The 18,852-nt window shown below is 43.3% G+C and overlaps 1 protein-coding gene across 2 annotated transcripts in view; it reads right to left on the bottom strand.

Annotated features, from left to right (window-relative positions):
• The window catches only part of ANGPT2 (angiopoietin 2), a 57,455-nt gene extending 41,136 nt beyond the window's left edge, over positions 1–16,319 (bottom strand). For both annotated transcript variants that reach the window (XM_030830184.2, XM_030830191.2), the window contains exon 1: positions 15,462–16,319. In XM_030830184.2, coding sequence (XP_030686044.1) covers positions 15,462–15,749 — 288 coding nt within the window. In that variant the 5' untranslated portion in view covers positions 15,750–16,319. The remainder of the gene's footprint in view (positions 1–15,461) is intronic.
• Between the last annotated feature and the right edge of the window lie 2,533 nt (positions 16,320–18,852).

Genomic DNA, 18,852 nt, shown 5'->3' with positions numbered 1-18,852 from the left:
CCCTGCAGCAAACTCCTAAGAACACGGGACAGTTCAGATATTCAAGGGAAATCCCGCAATATTTAACATCTGTCAGCTACTGGAAGAATTAGTAGCCCAAAGTAGCTCAGTTTCAACACTCTTAGATGGTGCCACTGGGCAAAGCTGGGTTTCTAGTGGTTTGCTGTTGTTAAAAGCAAGAGCGCTGCAAGAGTCAGCATGGAACTTAAAATGGGGGTGGCAGTGTCCGACCCAGTTCCGAAGTTTGAGGAGCTGGGCAGTGCCTAACTGGCAAACAGAGTCCATAAGTATTTGGGGTTACTTGAGTTTTAGAACATCCTGTATGGACCCTTGCGTTTGGTAGGGTGTAAGCCCAATCCAGATACTGCCTTTAATTGCCCTATGATTTGATAATATTTATTGGAAAACCAGTAAATCAAAAAGACTTAGTAAATCATATAAGATCTTGATCAAGACGTGTACTTGAATAGTTTCCCAACCTCAGAAACCATTCAGAAAAACAGCCACGCTTCTCGCAAGCTTGTCGTTCGGCCCGGTGTCCGCTTTCAGGCTAACAACTTCTGTAAGCACCGTGCACTGGGGGAGAAAGCTTCTTAGAGCACACGGTGCGTGTGTTCTGTGGACGGCGTGGCTGCCTCAGGCCGATGTGTTGTTGGTGGTGTAGTGCAAGTACCGAATGCGTGCCAGTCTCACAAAAGTAACGTGGTCCATTTCTGCGTGTAATTTACAGTTTGCACGCTTGCCACCCTCATTCGTTCAAAGTTGAACTAGTTTTATGGCGCACGGAGAAGCCCAGCTTACTTGAACACCAAATGTTCAGTGTGATTCTTCAAACGCTTGTGGTAAAAGTACGAGGGACTTGAGTCATTTTCCCATAATTAGTTTCAGTTCTGTAGGTCTGCCCCGTCTCCCTAACCCTGCTGCCTTGCATGCACGTCCATTCCAATGGAAGCTAGTGGAAAATTCCTATCCCCTTTCACTCCGCTGCCATGAGTTATAAAAAGCATGTCATTCAGGATGGACTTTTTCTTCTGCAATGTTGAATTTTTACTCACAATTTGAAGGGGAAAAAAAATAATCATTTTAAGAGAGATTTCTCTGTCAGTGAGAGGAGGGGCCACAGCATCGCTCTGAGCCACCGGAGGATGGCTGACTCACTTTGCTTCATCTTTAGGGGGTCGTGTATTTATATCAGCCAGTGCTTTCTGAGGGGTGGTGTGTGAGAGTGCAGCATAGCACCTTGTCTTTTTCAGAGTCCCGTGACACTCGTTCACACGAGTCACTTCAGATCCACGTGTCACTGAGCAATCAGTGGGCACGACAAGCTCACGTGCACGTGCAGCTGGGGAGTGAGGGCTCATACAGGAGATGGGAACGAGGGGCGAGGGCTCACGTAGGAAGTGGGAGTGAGGCGCGAGGGCTCGGAGAGCAGGGAGCGGCGGCAGAAGTTTCCCTGTTGTCAGGGTTCGCTTGTTTGTTTCAATCAAAATATGAGTCATCCTACCCCCATTTTTAACCAGAAATCACTGTGGTCACTGCTGTGATTTGGTCTTGACGCCTACAGGCCGGTTTAATTTGATCAGCGGTAGTGAATTCTTGAAAGCTTCCCTCAGTCGTGGAAATCTGGTTTCAAATTAACGTGGTCCACACGCCAGCTTAAACTTTGTGGCTTAGCGTCTTTGTTGAGTCCCCTCGGTGGAAGGACCTACACTGGAGTTCTGGCAGCTGTTTGGGACTCAGATTATGAGTGGTTGGCTCCACTGGAATCTTGGCCCTCTCCTGGAGTGACTCTAGGAGCATTTTGGCTTAAGGAGGCCAAAGATAGAACTTAAGTGAAGGTTTTTTCCCGAAACGCCTATCCTGCATCGCAGCACGTTCAGGTGGTATGTGTAGACCTCTTTTAATTGTTCCTGAACCCCTAAACCATTGGTCTCCAGGAATGTGATTGGCTTTGGGGGGAAAAGTCCATGCTAGCCTTGGAAATCTCCTGAAAATGACAGTGGGAAACTCAGAACTGGGGTATGAACCCTCATCTTAATCCTTCTCCCTGGGGTCCACTAGCTCAACTCCGGCCGACCTCAGGGAAGCATCTCTTGGTTCTTCATGGCCCCGTTGCTGTGGTCTTGGTGGTCCCCATAACTGCTCAGGAAGCAAGATCAGGCCGCCCACGTGGAGAGAGGAGCTGACATGCCCCATGATGCAGAAAGTAACACCTAATGGGTTTTCATAGCAATGACCGTAAGTCATATGTGTTAAAGTGTAATACCATTTAGAAAGATTTGAGAAAGGAAAACTCCTGGTGCTCCCAAAGCAAGCGCCAATCTGGAAAATGCTTTTGTTTCGCACCGTCTCTCTCTGATGCTGGAAAAGAAGGTGTTGTCAAGGGAGAGGCGAAGGCAAGGCCAGAGGGAATGGCAGGTCGTACTGGTCAGGCCTGTATTTTATGTCCAGGCTTTCTTTTCCATTGAATGTTTATACGGCTCCTTCTTTCCTCAGGTGTCTGCTGTACTATTTAATTATCTCTTTGTTAGCCTCCCATTGTAACCTTGACGGAATTATGTTTGAGCAGTACTTAAAATACTCCTCAGAAGTCCTTTCTGAGCACCTCAGGAATAAACACCAAGACCACTCTGCAACGTATGGAATATTTTCTGAAGAGCAGGTTTCATTAGAAGGTAGATTAGTCTTGGAAGTCGTTCAAGGAAGCTTTAAGTCAATCCAACTGTACAGGTTCCAAAGATACAAGAAAGACAATACACAATACTTGGGTTTGTCCAGTTGAGAAGTGTCAGCTTCCCTAAAAGAACGGAAGTATCCATCTACAGTAGTGCGGTGGGCACGTAAGTTGTGTCACGCTCCTACAATGAAACACTACACAGTAGTGGAAAAGGGCACATTTTAATACACACAACAACATGGATGAATCACAGAAATAATAATTTTTAAGAAAGACTCAAAGAGAATACATACTGTATTCCAATTACGTGAAGTACAAAACGTAGCAAAATTAACCTGTAGTGGCAGAGGGCAGAATAGAGGCCAGCCTTGAGAGGAGGGGCTATAGGGTGGGAGGGGCAGGAGGGAGCCACCTGGTGGCCATTACACAGGTGTGTACCTCTATCATCAAGGTACACGCTTCGGATTTGTTAATTTTATTCTAAGTTATACCTCAAAAAAGAAGAAAGTGCTGGATTCCGTGAAACAGAGCCAGCTCAGAGTCTGAGGCATGTCTAAGCCAGCGTCTGAGTAAATGAAAAGCAAGGGCTGACCTGGTCCAGTCAAGTGTTTGGGGGAGCAGAGGTGTATGGGTGAATGGACTGAGTTCCTGCTCTTCCAAGCTTCTTATTTTGCCCGTCCCTTACTCCGACAGGGCTGTCCTGGGAAGAGTTACATTTCAGTTTCTCATTCACTTGCTTATTCATGAATCCCGCCCTACGTCTGAAAACGGAGACACGTGTGCGCCGCTGTCTGCACACTCAGCAGCCGCCATCTTGCTGTGTCCCGAGATGCCACAGGACGGCAGCTGCCAGTTGTGCAGCGTCGCCCTCCTATGGAGGCTCGAATCATCCGGGTGAGACTGTTCTGTGTATCAGCCTCGGTTCCAGTCCTGAGAGTGAGAAAGCAGAGCTGGAAGGAGGTGGAACAGTGCTCGGAAACAGGACAGACGTGGGTTTAAATCCCTGCTCTGCAACCTCACATCTCTGGAAGCTAGCAAGTCACTCAACATCTCAACACTTTTCAGCCTTCCCCGGGGTCAGTGAAAACAATAACATCAACCCAAGTTGGTCTTCTCACAATTTCCAGAATTTGTTCTTCCTCCTGGCGGTGGACACACTCAGGGTGTGACCGTTGTGTATAGTATCAGAATGGCAGGTGTTAGGGGGCCACCGTGAAGTGCTCCACGCAAAAAGATGTGTTATTATAAGAAGCTCGGAAATAAAGAAATTATCCTAGTATTGCTGACTTTCTGCCATCTGATACCACTCTGAGCTTGAGTTTCTTCAAAAAAGAACAGGGTATCTACCTTCAGTAGACTGTCGCGAGATTAAACGAGCTGATGTCACCAGATCATGTGCACCTGGTTAATACCAGCTGCTATCCTGACAACCGGCGGCATCCTGCCTCTGTCACTTTACAGTAACAACTACACCACGACAAAGGGGAGAAAGAGGCTTTCTCTGTTTTGAACTCTCGTGACTGCTGTCATATGAACAGTATCCTTTTTGCAAGAAGTCTATAGACTTTTTAAAGAAACCAGCAAAGTACACTGGTGTCAAAGTAGAGTCGAAAGCCCCCCCTTGTTTGGGAAAAGGTGAGGGAGTGGTGCTGGGTTATCTCCACAGCTGCTGTGGTTGACCTGTGTTCCCGGTTTAGGATTTTGAATCACTTAAAATTGAAATGGAGAGAGAAAGGGTCCCAAATAAGTAGAGAGAGTTGTTTATTCACCAGATATTTTTATCCTTTTTTTCCCCTCATCCAGAGACCATTTATTTTAATGGTAGTGGTATTTCAGGTGAAGAAGGGAAAGGAAAAGTAGCATACTATCAGATTACAACTGTAAAACCTAAATGGCATAGGGCAGGCTAATCACGTAGCAATAAATAAACGATACATATTAAACATCGTCCAATTAGAGGGAAAGCACATATAGATTTATTGTGCTTGTCATAACCGAGAAGGGAACCATATTGGAAAATATGGACAATTAATTACACATCCCAAAATGAACAATTGTTTTTGAGGGGGTGGTGTTCTGATTAATGTTGATTCTTTAATTTGTAATATAATTATCCCAACCATCACTGCTTTTAAGAGCATTTCACTGTTGAAGTTAAGTTAAAACCAGTTCGGGTCAGGAATTCCTGTTACTAATACTTTCTTGAATTAAGACTGAATAAGTTTATTTTATTTTACTTTTTTAGGAAATTTAAGAACCTATTCCTTAGTAGCTAAAAATAATAAGGAATTTCATACACAAAAGCCAAATGTTCAACATAGATAATTGGCTTGTGGTCGGAATCTGATTATTTTATGTTACTCAGCAAAATATCTTCTCTCCAGCAGCATTTTTGTACAAGTATTTCCCATTAAGAAGACCATTTTGCTTAGAGAAATTTGAAGCTACATCTGTATGTAATCATTTTTCAAGATTCCAAAGACTAGATAGTAGTTAATAAAACTCAAAAGAATTCTTGAATTATCTTCAGACTAATGTTTATAATTATCCAGCAAATAAACAAGAGTTGATAATATCTTGTTGATTCTACAGATCTAATGGCAGAGAAAATGCTTGCAGGAGCCCAGAGGAACCGATACCTCTTAGGAATTTTGAATCTTTTCTACCAAGATGTGCAGGTTGACTAGTTAACCCCAGACCACCCACTGTTTAATATTCATATAGTTCCTGCCATTGTCTTCTATAAAAACAGAACGTACGGAAGAGTAACGTTGCTCGTAGCTTACTGAAAGCTGAAGTGATAATAATAAGTTTAACCGTAAAGTCTGAGTGTTTTAATGGGCTCATGGCATTACCTGCAAGCACAAGGGGGCACAAGTAGGGTGGTTTAGGAGAAGATGCCACGTACGATTTTGGAGCTGAGTGTTTCTACAGAGAGGTACTCAGTCACCTGTTATAATCAGGACCTTTTACAAGCACACTTAGCAGCTGTCCTTTTCCATGTTGAAAGGAAGTTCATTGTCTTACAGAGTGAAGATGTGCCTTGAGGTATACAGTCAGATCATTTAACCTGATAAGACTGAGTGGAGTTACAATCTTTCTTGTGAGATAATAGTACAGAACTTGATAAGTATGTTTCTGGTATCATTATTAAAATTAATTATAATGACAGTCCCTGAGTACTGTGACATCTTACAGTTTCCAGCACACTTGTGCATTCATCATCCTATTTGAAACACGTAATAATCCCCTGAGGTCCCTGCTGTGGGTAGGAAAACCTTACGTTTCTGAAGGTACACTGTGAGGGTTTTAGCTGGTTAATGACTTAGTTGAATAATCAAGGTAAGGGGTCACTAAACAAATGTACAGTTAATCATGCTTAAAAAAAAAGTCATTTACTAAGTGAAAGAAGGCAATTTGAAAAGGCTACATACTGTGTGGTTGCAACGATACCACATTCCGGAAGAGACAAAACTATGGAGACAGTAAAAAGATTCGTGGTTGTCAGTGGTTGGAGGAGGTGGGGATGAAGAGGCAGAGCACAGAGGATTTTTAGGGCAGTGAGACTACTCTGCATGGTTCTGTAATAGTGGATACAATGATGTCCTTATACATTTGTCCAGACCCATCGAATGTACACCACCAAGCGTGAACCCTAATTATCAGCTGTGGACCCTGGGTGATGGTGTGTTCGTCGATTATAACAAATGTACCATCTGGTGGGGTCATTGATAACGAGGAGGCTTTATATGTGGGGGGCAGTAGGGAGCATGTAGGAGATCTCTGTACCTTCCCCTCACTTTGGCTGTGAACCTAAAAGACTGCTCTACACAATTCAGTCTTTTTTATAAAACTATCATTTGCTACATATAAGGAGGAACAAATGAAATGAAAAGCTTGCATTCTGTAGCTTCAGACTGCACCAGTTAACCTAGCCAGCTCTCCCTGGCTATATAGTTGTTTCATGGAGATGCAGAGACGCAGGAAAATAACAAGCCCGCCCAAAGGCACGCTTGTTAACAGTGATGGCATGGACTTCACGCGTAAACACGGTTTCTTTTAGATTTAGATTCCTTGGAATCTGACCAAGTGTGTCCAGGAGATCTCTTCTTTTGGTATAGAACCCCTTTATTCCAAGCTCAGGAGAGCAGGAACACATCATTCCCTTTGCTCTAGTTTGGCTCAATTCCTGGGGCTGCCCTGGGCCAGAAATGAAACCCCTGGAATGGTCTCAGGTTTTTTCACCTCTATCCTTTTCCTTCAGGGTGGTGGTCTTGAGGGCCCCAGAGGCTCCTCAGACAGAGGGAAGGGGGCAGCTCCTGGTGTAGGAAGACTGTCAGACTAACTGTCCTTATCAAGTCCCACATGACTCAGCAGGTTATATACCAAAGAGCGTGGCCTGCTTCCTGAGGGTTCATGACATTAGACAACTTTGCTATTGAACCCAACCACCAAGGTGTGCTTCTGGCGGCCAGAGTGGAAGTCTCCCGTGTGAAGCATGCTCAGACCGTTCCTAAATGTTAATTAGCGACATACAGAGGCTGACCCACAATTCGGTTTAACCTTCATCCCCGCAATTTGCTGGAGCTGTCATGATGAAGGTGCTAATACGTATGTCCTGAGTACTTATCTTAAGATGGGGAGATGTCGGTGGCAGGTTTTGGCAGCAGGCTAATCCGTAGATTAAGTCACCCCGGTGGAATAGTCCCTCTCACATCAAGAAGACCAGCACTTTCTCAAGTGAGAAAGTGTTAATATGGTCTAGATAGAATGTAACAAAACCGAGGAATGGAGAGGTTGAGCGCTTGCTTCCTTTCAAGGCTTGATTAATATTCTCTACCTGAAAGACCAGCAACTATTGTGAATATTCACACACACAGCCATGGGAAACTCTAGGAAACTGTGTCAACACAATAAAAGAGTGTATTTCCCAAGACCTCTGTATCTGAATCTCTCTTCCCTTAAAAATCACTATTGTCCATGAAAAAATATAAAGTCACCTATTTTTTAAATGACAGGTTATATTCTTAATGTATACACTTAGTCTGCTTGGTTGCTGGTTTTTTTTTTTTTTTTTTTTTTTTTTGCGGTACGCGGGCCTCTCACTGCCGTGGCCTCTCCCGTTGCGGAGCACAGGCTCCGGACGCGCAGGCTCAGCGGCCATGGCTCACGGGCCCAGCCGCTCCGCGGCACGTGGGATCCTCCCAGACCGGGGCACGAACCCGTGTCCCCTGCATCGGCAGGCAGACTCTCAACCACTGCGCCACCAGGGAAGCCCCGGTTGCTGGTTTTTTAAGTATTAAACATTGGAAGTGAATACTTGGTAGTGTTGAGTTGTCAGGTTGATAGAAAGATTCTGAAAGTAATTCTCAGCCGGGTAAAAGGGTGCTGAAAGGAAGGAATGAGGCTGATTTTGGAGGAAAGTAATTACCGGCCAGGTACCCCACCCCCACCCCCAGGCAGGTCCTTCAGAGGTTTTCATTAGGTTCTAGTTGAATTGCCAGGATAATGGTTTTAGCTGGTTGAAAGGGTGATGATGGTAAAAGGATCAGGCCCACTTCTCAGAGATTTCTAGTGCATTTAACATCTTTTGTCAGCGGTGCATGCCAAGATTAGGATAAGAAAGAAAGGTGATTTCATGGGCAAAATATCTAATTAAAATATTAATTTAAAGACAGACAGCTAGCACACCTGACTTTCAGTTCAGGTGGCTGAGGAGAGCTCATCCCTTTATTTTCAAACCGTATATAAAACAGTCATTTTAATCCTGATAAATGTTGAAAGTTTTATTCTGAAACAGTACCATGAATTTTTTTTTTTACTGTAATCAAAAACTTACATCAGATTGTTGAGCTTGACATTACTTTCTCATTTTAAACATTAACAGCATGACGTCAAGGTATTTTTGTTTATATCTATTTGTAGAATGCTAAGTGAGAGATACACCCTAGTTGTTTTTTAAAATCAAATAGAGGGTAGGGCAGGTCACACGTTACTTTCCTGGGACTGAATTTTATTTGCCTAGACTTTCAGGTGGTACTGGGAAATTCAGGCTGTCACCCTCAGTCAACTTCCAGAGAAGGGTTGTTACTGTATGTATGGTTTGTGAGAATTTGTATACTTTCTCTTGGTTATGATATAGTTTGCTGTTACTCTTCTGAACTACAGAGTGGAATTTCATGTGATTACTTTACACACAGGATATTCCCGATTGCTTTTTTTTTTTTTTTTCTTTGCAGCTTTGGCACCAACCCCACATAGGAAGGATTGCGAATGTTACCTGATGACCAGGTTGTCCGCAACCTGGTTGTGCCCCAGAACACCTGTGCTTGTCCTAAGACAGGACTCACAGGTGGTGGCAGTTGCCTCTGTTACTGACCTGGGATGTCAACCAAGTTACTTAACCTCTCAGACCCTCTTCTTTTTTTATTGTTAATAAAATAGATAAAAGTTATCAGATAGGTATAGGTGTATATAATGTTATAGTATATCCAGCATGTTTTTAAAATAGTCCTCCCTGTACAGGCGTATTTATGTACTGAGTAGTAAGGTGCTTACTTCAGAATGCTAGAATTACACATAATATTCTTAATGGGTGTTCTGTATATGTGTTACTTCTGCAGTACCCACCTATTACTGATGACTTTGGTGATCAGGAAAAATGACCATTCTCACGTGCTTTCAATTGATTGTCCTTTTGTAAAAGAGGTTTCAGCGGAGTGACCACACTGTCTGGCACTGCTCCCCTCTCCCCTCACCCTCCAACACTCCCATCTCCTGCACCCGCTCGTCTGTCTCGTTTCACCCGATGTTCTGTGGGGCGCTTATCACCTTCTGACCCACGTGTTCCAACAGGATGTGGTGGTGTAATGCCGCGTATCCCCACCAGGGCGGACCCTAGTCTTTGTCTTCGCCCCAAGCACTTAGAGCACTGCCTGGGCACACATGGGCCTTCAGTAAATATTTGTTGAACAAATAAATGAACTTCAGTGACGCCTGCCCTGAACTGGAAACACCCCAAAAGGAGTGGGAGGGGTAGAGCAGTGTTCACTCATTTATGTTAATGAGCTAAGAAATAACGCGATATTCACATTCACTCACACTTCTCCCAGTGATTTTCTGCGGTCTTTCCAGCCCCATGGAAAAGTCTGCTCTTTGTCAGAGGAGGGATGTGCGTGCTTTTCCGTGTTTGTTTTTCCTCTCTGGGACCCATGCAAGACTCCTACACTGCAGAGCACACTGATATTCCCTGACCCGTGTTCATGAGTGATTTTAAAATAGGTGGGATTATATCCACCATGTCTGTGTTCTAGAGGTGTTTCTGGGACTAAATGAGGTAAGGTATGGAAAGCGCTTTAAAATTATTCAGTGCCACTTGATTGCCATCCCCCATTTACTACTATTGCTTTAGTGATAAAAGTGTCACTGGAAAGTTGAGTGGCTCTCTTTTTATCAGAAAAGTTCTAGAAAAATTTAGAAGAAAAATATTCCTTCAAGTCAAAGAAGGATGTAGTGAAAAGAGAAAAAAAATACACACACACACACACACACACACACACATACACAGTGGACCCTTGAACAACATGAGTTTGAACTGCACGGGTCCTCTTATACTCAGATTTTTTTCAATAAATACATACTACAGTACTACACAATCGACAGTATTTAGTATATATATGACATATATGTATATGACTCATGAATTATATTTTATAGGTATAGATGTGTATAATGTTATATAACATATACTTTTTGTATACATTTATAATAAGTATGTATAATTATTATAAGCATATATGTGTATAGTTACTATAACAGAGAGAATAGTTTGATGAGTTGTCATTATCAGTAAGTAATATAGATGCTCTGCAAACTATGAGCATCTGATCTGGAAACAATCTGTGCATGTCCATGATTCATGCCTATACCCTCTTGATCTCAACCCAGGAAACCCACAGCTGTCCAGGCCCTGGTACCATTTGGTGTCCAGAATATGGAACAATATAAGCCACCTCCTTTTTGTCAAAATAGCCATCCCATTTACTGCCCCCTTTCCTGTGTTGATAGGTGATGGATTCCATCACAGGTAGTCTCTCCTTTTTCTCCCTCCCCCCCATGTCTCCTTTTCTCTCTAATACATACACACACCCCTTTAATCCATATTCTCCTTTTCCTTAGTCTTCCAAATTTTGCTCTTTTCCCCTAAATAAAATCTTTCTTTCAACCTCTTTTCATGTCACTTGTGAGCCAAAAAAAAAAAAAAAAAAGAAAAAGATTCTGATCACTGTATAATACCACTGTACAGGTTTTAAGAAGAAGGAAATTCGTTCATTTTGATATTAAATTTGTCACAGTAAAGGGCTAGTATACATCTCTAAGTGTTCATCTTGAAGAAAGGGGCTGAAGTTTAAGGGGAAGGAGAATTTACATCCTATTTTCTACTGTTTTAAAGGTTTGACTTTGTAATTTTACATGGCCCATATATTACTCTCATATTTTTATGTTATTGTTAAGTTATCCATATAGTGGTAGGGTTGATTGGAACTGTTGTTCTTAAATGACAGATATACAGAGTTTCAGTTATTTTATGGATTAAAATAAGCACTATTTTAATCCATAAAAAAAATGGGCCAGCTTGAGCATCTGATCACCATTTATAAGATTAGTATCCTCTTCAAGTTCCATATAGTACAGGAACTGGCTTACAGATAAACTCCTGGAGTACAACCTGTTTGTAAACTGTAGAGGACCATATTGGTTAAAATCAACCAATTTTCAAAATACAGTAAGGAGACTCTATGGATTATCTAGTGTCTAAACAGAAAGTCAGATATGATGGAAGGTGTATGCACAAGCCCACTTCCTACTTCGTGATTGCAGGCAAGTCTTCATCTCCCCACAGTGTGACACCTGCAGAGTTAACGGGATGTCAGACAGCCCCGTTCAGTAAGCAGAGGCCACTTGACCATGGAAAACAAATACTGTATATATACTATATATATATAATATAAACTATATATAGTATATGCATATCTTATATAATATATGTAGTACGCACATATTGTACTATACATCGTACATCAGTATATTAAACTTGCATTTTCCAACCTTAAATATGTGTACTTCTCCTACCACAGGGAAACTTTAATCATCTCTGCCTTCCTTACAATAATGATATTAATAGATAATTAAACAATAGTAATCATCTTCTTGCAGTCTTAAATAGAAGGTTTAATCAGCCTATCTGAATGCACAGAATTTGCTTCTAACACTAAACACAATCATGTTTCATGATTCAGGAGACAGCAAGGCAGTACAGGAATGGTGGGTTTATTCCAATACTGTAGTAGAACATCGGCTGTGGATACAGTGGGAAGTTTTTTCTTTCCTTTTTTGAACCAAGCTCTGGTTTGTTTGTTTGGATATACAGCTAAGGAGTGTTTTGCCACCACACACACACGCGCGCGCACACACACACACACACACACACACACACACACACACACACACACACACAATCAGTCCCTGGCAGGGGTAGGGAAGGGGCTGACAGTCTGAGTTCATCTGAGCTTCTCACCATCAGTTTTTCCCATTGACAACAGTTTTGTTTTTAGGAGCAAAACTGGATTGTTCCCTATACATCAGCTGATGAATACTTCTCCTACTTTATTAAAAGGATATAGTATTATTAATTTTAAAGAAAGTAAAGGATCTCAATTCAGGTTTACAGCTCCCAGCCTGTGCTTCTGTCGTTAAAAAAAATAATAAGTAGGATTACGAGGAAATGTTTACATCCACTTAACAGGCATTAGCTTTATTTTTCAAAACACTGTTTTAAAGCACAATAGACTTCGCAGTTGATAACTTTAAAGTATTCATCAGTGTGAAATAACTGTTTATTTCCTTTCCCTGTTTCTTCTGATCGGGGGAAAAAATAATCTGGTCTCCTAGCAAGATACAATCCATTTTGCTAAGTTATTTGTCAGTTTTAATAAAGTGTGTTTACTGTCACGGGGGCAGGGGTTTGGAATAGTTGCAGGATTGGCAAGGGAACGTGACCTATAGTGTTTTTTAGGTCATTGTGGTGTATTTGGTGTCCTAACTATCACGATTTATCTTGTCCTTGTTTAACCGCTAACCAGAAAGTGAGCCTTCCCTGTATTGCTCCATTCATGTCCCTCTGCGCTCATTCAGAATTCTGACACTTCCTCTGCCTGGCAGACTAAAGGGGCAGAGTGGCATCTTTTGATGATGTGCGAAACAGCTTTCTTAGTCCAGGCTCCTGACGGATGCTAACCACTGAGACGCTGAAATGCGTCTCATCTACCCTGAGGTTAACCAGAAACTTGGTCTTATTTTCCTTCTTGACAAGTTTTCTTAAAACCTTAAAAGTGTTTTGTGTTTTTTTTTTCCCTCTCATTTTTAGTGTTGATCAGGGAGAGAAAGGAAATACGGAATCATAAAAAGCAGCCCTAAAGAAAAGGAAATATGCAAAACACAGAATGGTGCTTTTTCTTTCTGTCATAATCTATCAATAGGGGTTTGATTGTGATGTTGATCATTGTGGCTTATCTATCATCCCATTATATATTATTTTCTCCCTTATGAGAAAAGCAGTGTTTATTATCACAGGTGACAAAACACAGGGATAAAAAACAAGCAGAGAGGTTACATTGAATCACTTTAGGTGGGTTTCATGTTTGCTTTTTTGCTTTCATTCCCAAACCAGAGGCCAGTAAGCCAAGTGAGAGCACAAACTGACTTTCTCAGGTGCACGTTTCCCAAGAGGCCCACAGGACAGGTGCTGAGCCCGTGAAAAGATAAACATGAAGTCATTCTTGGTGACATTTAGCTAGATGGCTAAAGAAAGAATTCAGAAATACCATTGTGCTACTGTTCAAATATTTACTGATTGAACCTGGAAAGGAAGAAATGTTGGTCACCTCATGTAGAATTCCTTGTCCTTTTCCTTCTTTAAACAGCATCTCAGAGATGGAAAAGAAGGGGGTTACTTATCTAGGAAAGAAATACGAGCTCTGTATATGGAGTTTCAGGTATACCTAATGTGGGCTTCATTAAGCAAATACAATTTAGCGGTCTTGATTTGGCAAAACATTCTTCTTTGTTCCTCGACTGTTTATTTTACGAGACGACTTACCAGTCGGGCAGATTAGAATGTTTACTACGAATGACGTGTCTTTCATCTCTCACCGTGGCCGTCAGCCCTGGCATTAACCGTGCCATGGGGGGCATGACAACTCGGAGAAATGGGAAGTCAGAGTGAGCAGCTGTTGAGGATACAGTTTGTCTTCCAAATATTCGAACCTGTGTTGCTGCATACTTTTTAAGCTTAACAATATTATTTGCACATCTATGAATTTTAGGAGATTTTTAAAAGCACCACAGGGGACTTCTTAGGAAAAGAAAGAAATTACTGGAGAATTTGCTCAGAAGGGATAGTGCTTACAGATGCGACTGACGAGTTTCATATTACAGGGCGAGTCTTTTTGATGCGTATTTGTTGTTTTCTGTTCTTTGATTTGAAGCGACCCCTCTTTTTACACTGAATGCAGTGCCGAGGGCTTTCATTCATCTCAGCTCAGGACCAGAGTAATAACTTGGTCATTTCCTCTCTGAAGGTAGGAGAGCTAATGAGAAACACAGATTCGGAGCCAAGATCTATTCTGAGATTAAGATAAGGTGTCCTGACAGAAGGTTTATGGTGAAATGAAAGACAGGGGCAAAGTTTTGAATGAGGGGAATCAGCTTGTTGTTAAAGTTCCCATATGGCTTTAAACCGTCACGTTCTCTGCTGTGTAAGCGCTGTGATGTGATGTCATTGTAATAGTTAATGATTAATCTATTTCTTGCAATTTGTCTAGACCTCCTGCAGAATATATATCGAGTCCACATCAAGCAAAATTCCAGGGTGATTTGGGGGTTTGTATAAATAGCTTTACGTGTGAAAACGATGGCTTGTAAAAGCAAAACTGAGCTTTCAGTGTCCTATTTGAGTTAAACTCTCTATAAAAAGCCTGAAACAGTGGGATCATGGTAACCCTGCGAACACGACTGTCTTGTCACGACGTAACTGCAGCAAAATGCCCTGCACGCCTGCCCCACGAGGGCTCACCTTCAAAGCCCGTGGTGGAACTGAAGGGGCCGCAGCGCCCAATCCCCTCGGACGCTTGGAAAACCCACCCCTACAGACAAATGACAAACCCTCGGGATAAAGCCCCCCAGGTTCTGAGAGATGGAAGGTCTGCTTTATTTAATTTCCTCTTGTTTACCAAGAGCCCCAGCCTATTTTAGTAAATAAATTCAGGAAATTGGTAAAGCACTTCACTCCATCCGTTATGGATCAGTAACTAACGTGATTGTCACGTTTTTCCTGGCTCCGTCTCTGCCCTTGCTCACAGCTTCCCTCCCGTGCCTGCAACCGGTTCTATAACGTCCCTGGTAAAGGATATCACCGAGTTGAAAGTACTTGCACAAACAAAACAGCCTACACGTTGTGCAGAGAAGTGCGCTTCCTCCGTGCATAAGGAGTCCTGACTTTAGAGACTTCCCTCCATTGATCCTGGCACTCCCTTCCAGTAATCCTTGTCACTTTTCACCCCCGACCACTTTACGCGGCAGGACAGACTACAGCAAGTGGCAGCTCATTCAGAGGCGTCAGCCACCAGCTCTCTCCCGCGCTCATCGCCCCCCTTCCCGCCCCGCCAGGCTGGCTGTTCAGCCCGAGCCGGTCGGAGCTGTGCACGAGGGAGTGGTGGCTCCCTACCTTCATGAGCCACTGGGTGTTGTTCTCCATGATGTTCTCCAGCAGCTGGAGCCTCTGCACGGAGTCGTCGTAGTCGAGCGGCGCATCCCGCTGCACGGCGTTGGGCACGTAGGCGCTGGAGGGCGAGCGGCAGTTGTCCATCTCCGGCAGGAGGAACGTGTAGCTGCAGGAGCCGTGCTGAACCTGATACTGCCTCTTCCCGATGCTGTCCATGCTCTTCCGAAAGTTGCTATAGGCTGCGGCTAGGAGCAGATCACAGCTCAGAGTAAAGAAAACAAGCTGCCACATTCTTTCTTTCTGTCGGTAATAAACCACCAGCTCAGCAAACTTCAAGGCGCATGAGACTCCCGGGCGCTAAGCTGCCCTCTCAGACACGGGGCTCTGCGGCCATGGCTCAGGGTCCATCAGTGAAAGTCTCCTCTTCCCTCCTTTCCCAGCAGTGACCTTGATTTCTAGTGCCGTCTTCTCCCCGGTCCCGCAGCAAACTGTCAGATCGCAGGAGGAAGGATAATCCTCCCTCGTGAGGGCTGCATTCGCCTTACAGATCAGCCTCAATGCTCCTTTGTCTCTCTTCCCCCAGATTCTGCGGTGTCAGGATCCGAATCAATCACTTTCCTTTCCTTATATGATAAGTTGATAACAGCAGCCAGACATGTGTAGCTGGCTGCTCCGCCCTCCCGGCTTGTCCGTTATCTTCCTGTAGGGGGGTCACTAGCCAGGCCACAGAAAAAATCTCTGCCTGATGTGTACTGTCCAACCAGGACTGTATGCTGCAGAAACCCTCTGGGAAAAAGCGATCAGTTACAGGACCCCTGGGTATTTCAGAGGCACCACCCTAATTGAGTATTTCCTAGAGAGAGCTTGTCGGTCTCTTGTGTCTGAAACTGATTTTACAGTGCTAAGCTGGTAAAATATCTGGGGCAATCACTTTAAAGTACAATGAAAGTTCCTGTTTTTTCCTTTAGGAATAAAAATACTACAAATATGTCAGGACTTTGGTTTATTTTTGTTATGACAAACAAAGAGGAAGAGGTCTCGCTCTGGTAAACGCTTTGCCTTTTCATAGGGAGAACAGTTTCATGGGTATTACTTGATTTGTGAACCATTAGCCAAGTATGCAAAACTTTCATCTTAAAACAGTGGGATAGCAACCTCTCGCTTTATTAAATCGTGTTAGGAAAGTCAGTTTCTGAGCTCTGACATTTCATCTTTTAAGCAAAATATCCACTTCAGTATTCAAAGTAAACTTAAAATATACTGGACTGATTAATGGCCCGCTAAATTATAATCCACGGAGAAATCAGAATTTAAATAAGAGGAGGCTGAGAGAGGCATACCTAAACTTCTCCTTCCTTAGGTCAGGATTTGCTCAAATCCCGTCATTTTGTAACACATTATCCAGGATCAATTACATCAGTCCCGCTCAGTGTTGGACTCAGGCAAATCACTTCTTTTTAGTTAAGCTATAAAGTCCTCATCTGTCAAATTCAAGGGTTGCATTAACTCCCAAGATTTTTCTGTTTCAATTCTGTGGCTCCATAAACCCTCCAGGGTACTTCCTTCAATGGCTAAAGCTTAACGCTTCGAAGATTGACAGTGTGCTTACTCACCAGCCAGCTTGTGCAAGGAGGCGGCCGGCGGGGGCGGGGGGACGGCTTGGAGCCCTTGCGGTGGTCTCTTAACGCCTCAGTGCACAAGGTTTCTCTCCAGGCAGCGGCAGCCTGTTCAGCACTGACCTGATGGACCTCATCCATCCATAAAGCCAGGGTCAGTCTAATCGTGCAAGATCAGATTTCAGGGGACTTTATGATTTTAATTCTTGGATGACTGAGATTTGTATAGTGAATTGTTTCAAGAGACCTAATAATTGTACCTTTAAAAACGTCCCTCCTGTGCACGGCCTGGCTCCGAGGTTACCTCCAGAGCACGGGTTCTTGACCCAAGGTCCCCGGACAGAATTCCTGGGGTCCACGAACTTTGACAGGAAAAGACATCTTTATTTTTCACTGAAGTCTCACTGAAATATAGCCCTTCTTTTAGCTGTGAATAGGTCAGAAACAACAGTGGTCAGTAGCTATGGCTTTCTCACAAATAGGAATTGCAGATGTTTTTATTACGATATCTCAAGCTATTACGTGCACTCAGCACTACATTGTCATTTGATCTATCCCAAGATCCTGTGATTTAATCTCCAAATAAAACAGCCCGTGTCATTTTCTGAGAAGGGGTTTGTAGACTTCCCCAGACTCTCAAAGGGCTCAGTGGCTCAGAAAAGCTAGAACCTGATTCTGGCACATGGTTTCCACTAAAGGAACGAATTGAAGAAGATATACTCGTTCAGACTGCTAACTGTAGGCGGACGCATGTAGGATTTGAAGACGGGACCAGTGTTAGAACCCTGATTCACTGAGATCTGAAGCAAATGCTTAACTTCTCTAAGCCTCAATGTCCCTACTTGTGAAATGAGATGATTCTTTCTCAGTAGCACCTTTAGGGTTACAATGATATGGAATAATGCATGTTACTTAGGAATACTGCTTTCCTTTCTTTATCAGCACTTCCCATTACATGAAAATCAGCTCTTGCACCATCCGATATTATGACTGTGTTATTCTCTGGCTGAACATGAAGCAGAAACATGGGGTGCGCCTTTTTTCTTCTAAGTCTCTTCCTCGTTTGAAAGCGCATAGTATTAGGCATTAGTATTGCATATGTGGTTTAAAAAATCATCCATCTGCCTCCCAGGCAGATATGGTGGTTTAAAAAGAAGCCACAGGAAGAGCGTGTACCACAAATACTCCTTGTCTTCTGGGTACTGGGGAACATGACAGAGTGTCAGACATAGATAAGCAAATAGAGGGAGGGAGACCCCCTCACCAACGGGCTGTGGTGAGAACACCCAGCAGGAAGGCAGCATCGCCTCCAAGGGCACTGGTCCTGCAGGCAGTTGGCTAGGATGTTCCTGACCCATCCTCTCAAGGCCAGATGTGTGGTGAGCAGTGCTCTTTGGAGGCACCTAAATGGGAATTCTTTTTTTTTTTTTTAAATACTCTACTAATAGACACCGGATAATCTATGTGCTAAATGTGATGATGTATTCTTTCCAGATTTGTAATAGGATTTGTGTGTGTGTGTGTTGGGGGTAGGAGTTTATTAATTAATTTATTTTTGCTGTGTTGGGTCTTTGTTTCTGTGCGAGGGCTATCTCCATTTGTGGCAACCGGGGGCCACTGTTCTTCGCGGTGTGCCGGCCTCTCACTATTGCGGCCTCTCTTGTTGAGTAGCACAGGCTCCAGACGCGCAGGCTCAGTAGTTGTGGCTCACGGGCCTAGTTGCTCCGCGGCATGTGGGATCCTCCCAGACCAGGGCTTGAACCCGTGTCCCCTGCATT

This window comes from Globicephala melas, chromosome 21 (genome assembly GCF_963455315.2).
Source record: "Globicephala melas chromosome 21, mGloMel1.2, whole genome shotgun sequence".
In the NCBI taxonomy this organism is placed as follows: Eukaryota; Metazoa; Chordata; class Mammalia; order Artiodactyla; family Delphinidae; genus Globicephala; species Globicephala melas.
The sequence above is the reverse complement of the archived record's forward strand: the minus strand, read 5'-3'. Positions and strand labels throughout refer to the sequence as shown.